At 36.5% G+C, this 12,212-nt stretch overlaps 1 protein-coding gene across 3 annotated transcripts in view; it reads left to right on the top strand.

Annotated features, from left to right (window-relative positions):
- Positions 1 to 87: 87 nt before the first annotated feature.
- DEUP1 (deuterosome assembly protein 1) overlaps positions 88 to 12,212 on the top strand; it is a 42,547-nt gene continuing 30,422 nt past the window's right edge. The window contains exons 1-4 of one of the 3 annotated variants that reach the window (XM_027467344.3): positions 88 to 255; positions 1,374 to 1,438; positions 8,936 to 9,107; positions 10,448 to 10,543. In XM_027467344.3, the coding sequence (XP_027323145.3) occupies positions 217 to 255; positions 1,374 to 1,438; positions 8,936 to 9,107; positions 10,448 to 10,543 (372 nt within the window). In that variant the 5' untranslated portion in view covers positions 88 to 216. The remainder of the gene's footprint in view (positions 256 to 1,373; positions 1,439 to 8,935; positions 9,108 to 10,447; positions 10,544 to 12,212) is intronic. The other 2 variants (XM_072032780.1, XM_072032781.1) reach the window with 2 other exon arrangements.

Genomic DNA, 12,212 nt, shown 5'->3' with positions numbered 1-12,212 from the left:
CGCCGCCGCTTCCCGCCCGTCCCCTCATGGCCGCCGCCCGCCTCCCCGCCTCGCCCCGCGGCTCTCGGCGTTGCCGCGGCGACTGGAGAAGCCGCCGGGCGCTGGCCGCAACCGCCGCGGGGCGAGGCGGGCGGGAGCCGGGGCGGGAGGGAAGGAGGGAGGGAGGAAAGGAGGAAGGGATGGGGGCGAGGGGCTGAGAGGGCGCACGCCTTGCTCATGGCGGGTGCGGAGGGAGCGGCGGGAGGAGCGCGGCAGGTAACGGGCAGGGAGGGGATGGGGGGGGGGGGGACGGCGGTGCCCGTCGCAGCGTGGTGTGGATCGGTCCCCGGTGCTGCCCCGGTGCCTGGGACACCTCGGGTGTCCGTTCCCTGTGGAGCCAGTGCCTCTGTGCGTGTGTTATCCGGGGTGTCTGTCTCCGTTAGAGCCACAAATGTCCCCGCGTCACCTCAGGTGTCCGTCCCCTGTGGAGCCAAGGCAGCTGATCCTGTGCCTGTGGCACTCAGGTGCAGGTCCCCTGTGGAGTCACTGCACCTGTGTCACCTCAGGTGCCACACAGCGGTGTCCCCACACACCTGTACATACAGGTATCCATCCCCTTGAGAGCCGTGCTTTTTGCCCCCTAAGGAATTAGGGCTGTCTCATGGCACCCTCCCTCCTGTGCGTTGCCCTCACACCCATCACAGAATGGCCGAGGTTGGAAGGGACCTCTGGAGATATCTGGTCCAAACTCCCTGTCCATGCCCTACATCCCTGTCCCACCAGCCCCACAGACCTGTCCCAGGGTCAGGCTCAGTCAGATCTTTCCTTGCTGCTAAGGTGTGTGAGTGCTCCATGGATCCGTGCTGCATTTGCCAGACAAGGGAGTAAATAGTTCACATGAGTCTAAAAGTGTGTTTGGGAACCATCCTAGCCTGGCTATAGGTTAATTAGAACATACGAAGGTATGAAATTTGGCCTCCACTCCATGGCAGTGGAGAAAAGGCTGCTGACTGCACCCACAGATCTACAACAAATTTACATTCATATATTCCAGAGTGCCTTGGTGAATCATTGATGTTACGTGACAGAGAATGATCCAAAACAAACTCTTCCTCGTGGAAATCCAAGTTTATCCTCAAGCTATCACCCCTTCTAGTATCTCACTGTTGCAGCAAGTGCAAAAGCTGCTGACGGAGAGCTGAGCTTACTCCAGAAGTTTTCATCCTGCTCATTCCAGGATGTGATGTAGAGCCACATTTCTCTGCTCCTGTTGTTCGCAGTGGAAGAATTACAGAATTTGAAGGGAAAGCACTGAATGATTCAGTATACACAACTTCACTATGCAAATGTGCATGTGTAAGAATCTGAATTACTTGATTTGTTTGTTTCAACAGGTCAAAAAGACTATCAATAACATGGAACAGTGCTTGGAAGTGTTTCAGGAACAAGCTCTCGCTAAGTGAGTAAAGAATATCTGAGAGTTGAATACATAACAGAATTGAATTTGTGGGTTTATTAAAGATGTAAAACAAAATATTAATGATACGAGAAGCAAACATTATTTTTCAATTTCTTTGTCTGCTTTCTCTGCAAACTGTGAAGAGGTTACTAATAACTAAGACAACATGGCTTATCACAGTAATACCCTACTGACTGTATCTTACTTATTTAATTTTTTTAAATTTGCATATCTAAACAAAAGAGAAATGGTGAAACTATGCAGGGTTTTATTAAGATGTTAAGCAATTTTATTTTAAATGTTTTTCAAAAGTTGTTGCTAGGCTACAGCAGTATAAACACTGCTTTTAAAACATTCTGAAGCCTTAAAAACAAGGCTATTAATTGTTAAAGCTATAGTCCTATTTTTCATATGTAATAACCAAAATTGATCTACCAAGTATGAGGTGCACTTTTCCTCACAACAAAATCAACTTTTTTTTTACATAATCCAAATTTAATTGTTACAGTGTTTTAGTACAGCACAAACTATGGGGGAGATTTAAAAGAGGGCCTCATACCATCCAGCCTCTTCAAGGAACACAATGATATGAAAAGTACGTCCTGATACGATAAGCTGAATAGAATATTTATCTATTATAATTTATGAATAAACTTAATACCTCCTTTTCATATGAAATGATTTCATATATCATTATTACCACGAAGCAGCCCTAGGTCATATGGCACATATTGAGTATAAAAGAACTTAAAATAATAGAGACACACATATTCAATCAGACCTGGCCCGGGAAGGCTTTAATATGGTTTGAAAGTGTGCTCTGTTGTACTGAAGAACAATGTGTGCAGTTTTCATAATGGAACAGAAATAGTATGCAGCATTAAAATATATTCTGAACAATGTGGCCCTTTTTTTTGGCTCAGAGGGCCATTCTTTTTGTTAGTGATATGATTGGTAAATATCATAATTAAAATTAGAATTTAAAAATATCAAAATATTGTTATTTAAAACATCAAAAGCTCATTTTAAGAGTTCACTTCCTGCTGGCTTTAGTTGTAATTGACATATGTGAAATTTCAAGCCACTGCAGATGGATCTAGAGAGTGATATGTCCTATCATAAAACAGGTATTCTAGATAGCTGTTTATTTCCATTACCAATACAAAGAATCTGGAAGAGCAATTTAGGATACACTTCTGATGATAGGAGATTAATGTTTCAGTCTGTGCTGACAGTATTGCAGAGATAATGCAGATAGCTTTCAAATTTGGGAAAAGAGCTGAATAATGGTGGCAGAAATCATGGCAATTATCTGCCAGCTGCAAGATCCCATAAATCAAAAATTACCCATCCAAACATGTGTATGACTGTGTATGGCTGATAATTGTTAAATAAATTAATTGTAGTTCATATACAGGGTAAAACATATTAGTGGAGTGCTATATCACAATCATTTTATATATTTCTTATTTTTAAAGCAACTTTTAAGAAGGGAAAATGAATTAATATTGGCTCTAGAAGCTGAGTTAAGGATCAAAAAATAATTAATGTATTTTATTTAAGATGAAAATCTTTGTTTACATTGTTCTGCATAAGTTTAGCATGTGTTTTTAGAAATATGGTCATACGTATTTTTCTATTTGTCAGCAAACCTGAGAGTAAGGACAAAATGCATGAACTAGAGACTGATAGTATGAACTAAACGTTTCTTGAAATTTCAGTTTCTAAATTACAATTTCTTTCTAAAGAGTATGGACAAGAATATTCTTTCTATGCCTATTAAGATACAATCATTAAAATTCAGATCTGTGCAGAACTCCAAAGCAAACGGTGGATAAATAGAGCTAGGAAGATCTAACTAATACAAAAATCATTGTGTAATCACGACATTTGTCGTGAAGGACTAGAGTTGGTAAAACTTTTTGTCTGGGTTTTGGTTTGTCCACATTTGGAAACATCCAGATTTTTTATGCAAATAAATAGTTATTAATGACCACAGAATATGAATCATCTCTATCTTCACTAGTATAGAAATAAGAGTAAAATAAGGCTAAGAGTTTGTGTACATCACTTTAAAAATGAGTTGCTTTTAAGTGTTCTGAACTGTGTCAAAATCAATGCAACAAAAAGAATAGATGCCACTTGTTAAATACAGGCCATCGCTTCCATGTGGGAAGGATGCATACGATGTATGCATTCAGCAATGGGGGAATGCTGAATGCATATAGGTTCCCATACTTCTTCACTTCATGGGAACACTTGTGGGTTTTTTTTGTTTGTTTGTTTATATGATGGCATATTAAGCAAAAGATGCCAGAGTTCCACATTTTATATCCAGTGATAATTCTCATGGTTCTCATATGATATGATTGGCCATATTCTGAGTGGAATATAGTTAGCACTATTTTCAAAACACTAAAAGCATTAAAATAATAGTCACAGCAGCTCTCAGTACTTCTGTGGTGGTAAGTGTGGTAACAGCCACATACACCTTTATGCAGAACGGTGTGTAATGCCACAGCCATGTAACAGAGCACTTCTGGTAGCAGAACAGCTGCAGTAACCTACAGGTTCAGGTACAGCTCTCCTGTTTTAGCCTAGAGGATCTAGGTGAAGAAGCAGACAAAGACGTTAAGGTGAAAACAGTAGAGCTGACAAGCTGTTTCAGAAAGGATTTTTCCATCAAGAGCCCCCTTTTATATACTGGTGGTTCTAAGTTCAGAAAACATGCAAGAACTGGTGAAAGTTGTCTTTGAACATCTGCAGAACTTGCCTTGTGAGGGTTGATCTAAAAGGACAGATGAAACAACTCAAGAAGGGAAGATGTCTGCCATGGTGACATACCATAGAATGGTAGTCTGATGATCCAGGGTGGAGAGTGCATTTGCACTGGCACAGCAATGTTTAGATGATCCATATAAAACACAGTGAAGAAGGTACCTACTTCTGAAGGCTAAAATCAGATAGCTGAGTCACTGCTCATTGCTCACCAATGTGTTTCCACCTGACAATACCTGAGGCTGGAAGGGCACCAGTGCTTAAACAGCAGCATCAAATGAAAGGTAGTCCTGATGCAGTACAGCTTCATCCTCTGTTTTTAAAATCCTGTTTCATATTTCCCCAGTTCCCCCCAGAGGAAGGGGGGAAGTTTGCTGCATCATTAATGCAATTCTGAGATGAGTTTCAGGCATTTTGGGGTGCAGGGGAAACATTTTTTTTTCTGATATGTGCATACAGTATACTGCTTGGCTTGCATTTTGGTAACTATTACCCTATGGTTGATATTAAATGTTAAAATGGCAGTGCTAACGGTTTTAACATTAAAAGGCATTACGATTTCTGTATATTTATAAAACCTTTCCAAGTTTAACAGGTTTGCAGATTTGAGTTTCTGTAATAATTATCAAAACATGGCATATGCATCACTTAAGCGCCAAGAAAATGTGTTCAATAAACACTTTTCCATGTTAAGGAACTATTTTATTATTTTTTTTTACTGTACTGCAGTTAGAATTTGAGCATGCAAGACACGTGGAATGTGTGGGGCAAGCATTTCACTTGAGCATATCCTACAGACAGGGAACTTCAGTGTGTCTGCATGGGCACTGGGAGGGCAGGAAACTGGGGAGCTGGCTGAACAGGTGGGATATGGAGGATTACCAGAAAAGAAAGGAAACATTTTCCACAGGGGCATTTTTATCCACGGCATTTGCCATTTTGAACAAGGTTGTTTACTTGAAACAAGTGCTGGTGTTTACCTGAGAAGGTGGTATCAACCACCAGGAGTAAAACATGTGAGTACATGTACTGTGTTCTTCAGCGATGTGCTGGCAGCACACCCAGCAGCTGAAGTCTCCCTGGCATTAGGGGTATTACCTCTGAGTGCTTGCCTTGCTTTGTGCTTGAATACATGAAGTTCTGCTAAAATAGCATTCCTAGTTGCTTGGTACATTCTTGGTTGCAGTGACCCCCCCCAAAAAAAATAAGCCAGATTGTAATGTACATGACACAAAGCAGCATCCTGTGCTAATTTTGGATACTGAAATCCTCTTTGATACTCCCTAGGATTGAGGAGTTACAGGTACTTTGCTGTGTGGTTTTTCATTAACCCTGTTGTACTTTACTGCTACATTATGCAGATGCTGCACTGTCTTTTGTCTCTGTGTGACCATCTTTATGGCAATTATTTCATAAATAGTCAATTTACAGGTCCAGTCAGAAGGAGAGGAAGAAAAGCTAGGAAATACTAAAGAATTAATAAAAGAAATAGCCAAGGTCATTCTAGCAAACCATCATGCCATAGAGGTATTAGAATGACTGCAAACTGATAAGTGATCATGAAGGCATGTGCCACACAGATGTATGTACCATCAGCAGTAGAGAGAATATATAACTTTTAAAACTGCATAAATTAAAGCACTATAACTGCTGACTGTTACTCTTAGTTGTTGTTTTTTTTTTAGAACAGGTCAGTAAGATAAATGATACTTTTGAGAGGAAAATATAACATGGCAAAACTCAAAACAATGACACAACATTCTTAGCTTATTTTAAATAAGAGATGTCTATCAGAAGGCTAAATATATTATCATGAAATGTAATAGGTTTCAGTACATTTTTACATCATTTTAGATTAACAAATTTATGAAATAATACAGTTGCTGGTTTAATCAACAGGAAATTCAATGTAGGCTTGTAGCCAACCCCCCAAAAAAGTAATAAGAGGCTTGAAAATCATGCAACGGTATGAGGAAATGGAAATTACATTTAGATTAAACTTTAATTGTGCAATGAATAAGCACTGTGACAGATTAAAAAAAAAAAAGGTGAAGAGAAAACAGGCGTACCACTGTTTACTAATTGCATATTCTATTGAGATAAGAGGGAGACGGTTAACACTGAAGAAACAGCACAATGTAATTTACTTTTACTTTCACGTAGGTGTGGCAGTTTCATATTTCATGTAGATATGACAGATGTGGATTGGATACACTAATCTCTAAATTGTTGTGGAGGGAAAATGTAGAAATTTTCACAATACTCAGATAATACCTGATAATAATGAGGGGTTTAGGTGAGATTTTTTTTTTCATGATCAAGATAAGATTGCAGTGACTAAAGGTAGCACATTTCAATACTTCCCAGTATGTGATAAAGATAAGATAGAGATAGGTATTCTAAAGAAAATACTAGAGCTGCATATTGGGGCAATTTATGAATATAATCTCTTATTAAATCAAGCAAAAATATTTTAAAGCAATTAAAACTAGAACAGGAAACAAGGAAGGTATTAAAAAGTTATAAGAAAAAGCAGATAAGAAAGTTTATTAACTAATATGAGAAGGAGATATGCAAATAAAAGATGCCACTAAAGAAAATTGCGAGGAAAGCAGATGTTTACTTGCTGAAAGTGAAATGAAAGAGATGTTGTTCCTGAAAAGTGTAAAGATTCAATACAGTATTCCACTGGTTAAAAACAATCAACGAAAGATTTTCCTTCACTCTTGTGAGATAAATGCCACTTAGTATAATGCCACTTGGTACTTAGTATAAAAGTATCTCCATCTCACATCCTATGGGCTCTGAACACAGTAAAAATGCTTAGAAGTTGTGGGATTTTCAAAGAAATACAAGGTTGATAAATATAGCTTCCTTTCAAGAAATGACAAGAAGTGAGTGTTACAGTGGTAAGTCTGCCAAAGGCTTTTATCAAAATACTGCCTTAACTATTTCTGATCTGGTATCTCAGTTTAAGTAAACTGAGGTCAAAATGAAGTTTTCAGTGACTTACAAATACTGATTTTTGGTGATGTGTGATTAGTCATAGTGATAGAGGATAATCTGATTGTTTTTTTTCCTATATAACTTGATGAAAATTAAGTTTTATAGAAACTTTATAGGCACTCTGACATAGTTAAGGAATTTGTTCAACAGCTAAGTTTTCTTTATAGCTGTCCAAAACCAGCCCTGAGTTTTAATGGAATAAAATTCCCCTGCTTTATTATATGGAGGAATTAGGCAGGAGTGTACATGGTCTCATTTCTCTTTTTCCCAAACCCTAGAATCCTAGGTTAAATGGATAAGAAGCTGTGAGTCAGAAAAATAAAATAGCTAGGAACATTTCAATAAACAAATGAATTATCTTGTGATTTTCTTTTTCCTAACTGGAGTATTTCACTGCAAATTTTATAGAACCATGAGTTCTATAAAGATTCTGACTTTTAACAAAATCGTTGCAATTCTGCAATGCCAGATATAATTTCACAGATTGAGTGAAACTCCCAGTTCAGAAAACAATTGAGTTTATTGGGCAATAAATTCTCCAAAATACTTACAGAAAAAAATCTCATATACAGAGAAGAACAGTGTAATTTAGACGCAAAACAGTCATTTCTACAAATAAAAAGTTTAGAGTGCAGAAATAATTGTTCAATCTCTTGCATAAAATGTATCCAGAACCAAATATTCTATAATGTATATCTTACTTCAGTTTTTTCTTACATTCATCATCAAATACAAAGTTTGAATTTACATGGAATAAAGAAAGCTTCATATTATTCAGATGCTTTTTATGTACCTGCTAAATGGTGTATGCCATCTGATTTCAACAGTTTGACACTGTCCAGTGTTTAATTTTGTTAAATTAATATGCTGTTCCTCCATAATAGTAAGTATAAGAGGGCAACTTTGACTGCTTTATGTTTCTGATACACCTATATATTCTGTTTACATTCTAATATATATATATTAACTATATATTTTGATGCTTATGACACATCATATTTCTAAAGGAGTGACACAAAAAATACTCCATCACTGGTGATGAAGTTATCATGTAAGGGATGTATTACAAATTCAACCTCAGAAGTTTGGAAAAATTCTAACATTTATGTTAAATCCAGCACATGGTCTCCCAAAGATAAGTTCAATTTCAAAATGTGCTCACTTCTGTGGTTGCTAATAGAATTAAACCTTACTAGTATTATAGAAGTTGTCTTATTCCATTTTCTACAAAGAGATTGGGAAAACAGAGGGTAAAAGTAGAGCTAGCAATCAAGAACAGTGGCTAGCTTTCAAGCCAACTGTTTAATAACTTCTTCCAGCAAACTGCCTCTATCCTTAGTGGAAAGTCCTGTGCCCACGTGCAGTTTAATATTCAGATTGTCCTACTATTGTCCTTTTAGGTTTAAGCTTGGAAACTTTCTACTTAACTTATGCTCATTTGACAGTTCCTACCTGACAGACTGAGAGGATATCAAACAGCCTTTAAGCTAGGCAAAAGATCCACAATGTACTAAATATTCCCATTTGGACTTTGGACAAATTTAAGATTTAATTTTTGAAGGCATCATTTAGCTTTTTTATTTCTTTCTATCTGATGTTGAAAAATGATGATCTTCATCAGAAGTAAAATCAAGTCTTACCAATATAAATAGATATTTACTTTCCGCCTTACTCTGTGTTTGAAAAAATAAATCCATTTTTTATTATTACTAGAGCCTCTCCGTGTGACACTCAACTTCAGGAGTTACTGCATCAAATTGACATCACAGTAAACAGCAAAAAAGTGGAATGGGAAAGGAAGATGAAAGCTTTGGAAGCAAAGATGGATATCCAGGATCAAGAACTAGCAAGAGCCCAAAGCAAACTGGATCAAAAAGGTCAAGAGGTATTTTAAAATGTCACATTCTATAAAGTATTTATTCTGAGAGGTAGTTAATAGTACGCTCAAAATGCTCTATAAGTAGGCTTGTTTGTTCTATCATGTAAAAATACCAAACACCCTTTAAAGGTCACTAATTACTCTTACTGTTTTGTTTTAAAGTGTGCTTCTGTTCTGAAAAGTATTTGTAAAAATGTCATTGAAAGTCCCGTGATTCTTCTATTTCCCTAAAGTCTAAATCAAATAGTTTAGTTGAAAAAAGATTTTTTTTTTTTTTTTTCCTAAATGCCAATGCGTCTAGTTTCGTCAGGTATTTTAAAAGGAGATGTACAGTTCAAAAGTTTGACAAAATTATGTATTTGTAATTCATGTTTATACTCCATTTTTATCATTTTACATTCTGTACTGGCTAAATGGTAATTTTATTATTAATAGTGGAGATATGAATTATCACCACTTAGAATTGCTTATCAAACTGAAAACCCCAGAGTACCTGACATCATCTGTACTTCCCAGTCAAGTCTGCTGAATATTCATTCAGAAGTATTCGTGAATCCTAGCATGACATTCAGCTCTAGTTCAAGACATCTGAAGTTAAGTGTTTACACATAGGTCTCCTCTTGTGAGCTAGTTGTCTAAACTGCCAGTGGGAGTCTTGAAAATGCTATCTCACTCCCTAATGAGCAATTACCAGAACTTACCCTTTGTCATTGCAGTCAGAGGAGCCAAGAGAATAACTCAGCTAGCCAATACCCAAAACATCTATTTATTTGCCCATGAACAGATGTTATCTGAAATATTTTAGCATATTCCAACTGGCTTCCAGCTGCCTCTCCAGAAAAACTTAGGTGTCATGTGTGCTCTTTGTCATATTTCTCAGATCTTTGTGAAAATCTCAGATAATTCAAGATATGTCAAATAGCACTGTACTTAGGGAAATGAAATAGGTCTAAAATGTCTCATGATAATTTGAACATAAGTAATTGAAAGTAATTTATATGATTATATAAACCATTCAAACAAAATTTTCACACTGGTGCACAGGAGTTCATTTATGTGGTTGGTTCAGAAATGCTTTCATTAAAAGGTCTTGACAGACATACTATATTATCATTAAATCATAATATAAGCATACAATGAGGTTTTTTTACTATAAAATCCCTATCTTGATGTTGCTGCCATCTGGGTTTGTGGTGTCCAGATTTATTATTAAGTTACTGAATGAATACGTATTTTTAATATTTACCTTTTATGCAACAGTCTTTCAAAATTTCAAATGACTTTCAAAAATAATGTAGATGGAACACTTCCGAAAAGGTAAAAGTGAATGCTTATTCTAACTGTAGGTGGGACTACTTCAGCAGAAACTGGAAAACTTACAGAAAAATAAGTATGAAATGGCTCAGAGTTATGAAACGCAGCTTCAAGCACTGAAATCTCAAGTAAGGAAAATGACAGTTTCATTATTTTCTGATTGCATTAGAAAAAAACTTATACATGCCTAATGGTATAGATTTTATGGATTTTATAAAACCTTTATGGATTTGGGAAATACGAATTGTGTCATGCTAATGATGATGACTACAACTTCTTACCTGACTTCATTGTCATTACTGTACTGACATGTCCAAACTCTTTGGATGGATCTTGATGTGATTATGACTTCTGTTATGAAGACAAGTATTAGGTTTTCTGATCATGGAATAATAACTTAAAACCTTGGTGAATTAATAGAACAGATAATTAGATTCATGCTAATAAGACTGGGATGCACATTAGGGATTTGAAGACTTAAACTGTTCTCGTCACATCTTTGCTATAGATTTTTTTCTGGGTTTAGTTTGCCTGGTTTACAGGGATTATTAGAGGCTTGATCATTTTCCATAAGTGAACATAGTATCAAAACTACAGCAACCTGGAATATTGTTACTGTGGATTTGTTTTGCCTTTATTTATTGGCTGTTTGCTCTGTGCCTGTGCTTTTGTTCTTCATTATTTTCCACTTCAGGTACAAATCTAAATTCTTAGAAGCTTGAGCCTATTCTAATTATCAGATTTAACAAGTTAACATACAAAATTCTAATTTTTTTCCTGTTGTTCTACTGTTTCCTTCACTGAATTCTCCTACCAAACATTTAGTAATTAAAATTTTCCAGCAATCACACTTACCACAGAATTGTCTTAGATTGTTTAAATTGGAAATCATTATTTTCATTTAGAGGTGGTAACACTTCTTGCCCACAGTCCATCAAACCAATAAATGTATAATTTACTTTAAAGATTGTGTTTTCTCTCATTTATTTTTTCTTTTATATGTTGAAACTGATTTGGCAAACAGTTCTGAGAGTAAGCAGAGATTGTTTTGGTTAATATGTAATTAACACTTTTAATCATTTAAGAAAGTGGCTAGAAACAAAAGCTGTTTTATAGTTTGCACATATTACAGAGAAAGAAACAACGTCTAACATGGTTGTTGAGAAGTTAAGCATTAGACAACGAAAAATGGTGTGATGTGCCTTTAGCAGTACAGAACGGTCCCCAAAACTGTAGCAGATTGCTCTTTCTTCATCCTTTGTCACATTTCCTGCAATGTATTTCACTTCTTAGATTTTTTTTGTCTCATGCTAAAAATGGCTGCTTTTAAGTTACATGTTTTTGCTAAGATCTTCGCTATTCTTTATGGAATTTAAACTCTGGGTCATTTTTCATAAAGCTTTTGATTTTGAAGTTGTTACTCACCTTACGCATCCTTCTCAGGAGCAAATACAATTTGTTTTCTCTTTGTGTTTGTTTGTTTTTGTTTGTTTGATTGATTGTTTGTTTTAAAGAATCTGACACTTTACCTTCAAGTTTCTCTGTGTAACTGGTTGCGCTTCTTGCTGAGATTCTTCTTTTCAGTTCCTATTTTGACCATCTAACCTTTCTGTGAGTGCCCAGATTGCTACTCCTTTCATCTTTATGCAAGAAGTTTTGATTTCTGGCTCTTAATATACATCACTTTCCCAACCGGTGTCATCCACCACTTCCTTGTCTTTCAGGCAACCTATTTTATCAAAGGTTCTAGCACGGATGCCATTTGCATTTCATTTTCCAGTGCCTATTCCTCCTCTT

This window comes from Anas platyrhynchos, chromosome 1, assembly GCF_047663525.1.
Source record: "Anas platyrhynchos isolate ZD024472 breed Pekin duck chromosome 1, IASCAAS_PekinDuck_T2T, whole genome shotgun sequence".
NCBI classification, from domain to species: Eukaryota; Metazoa; Chordata; class Aves; order Anseriformes; family Anatidae; genus Anas; species Anas platyrhynchos.
The sequence above is the reverse complement of the archived record's forward strand: the minus strand, read 5'-3'. Positions and strand labels throughout refer to the sequence as shown.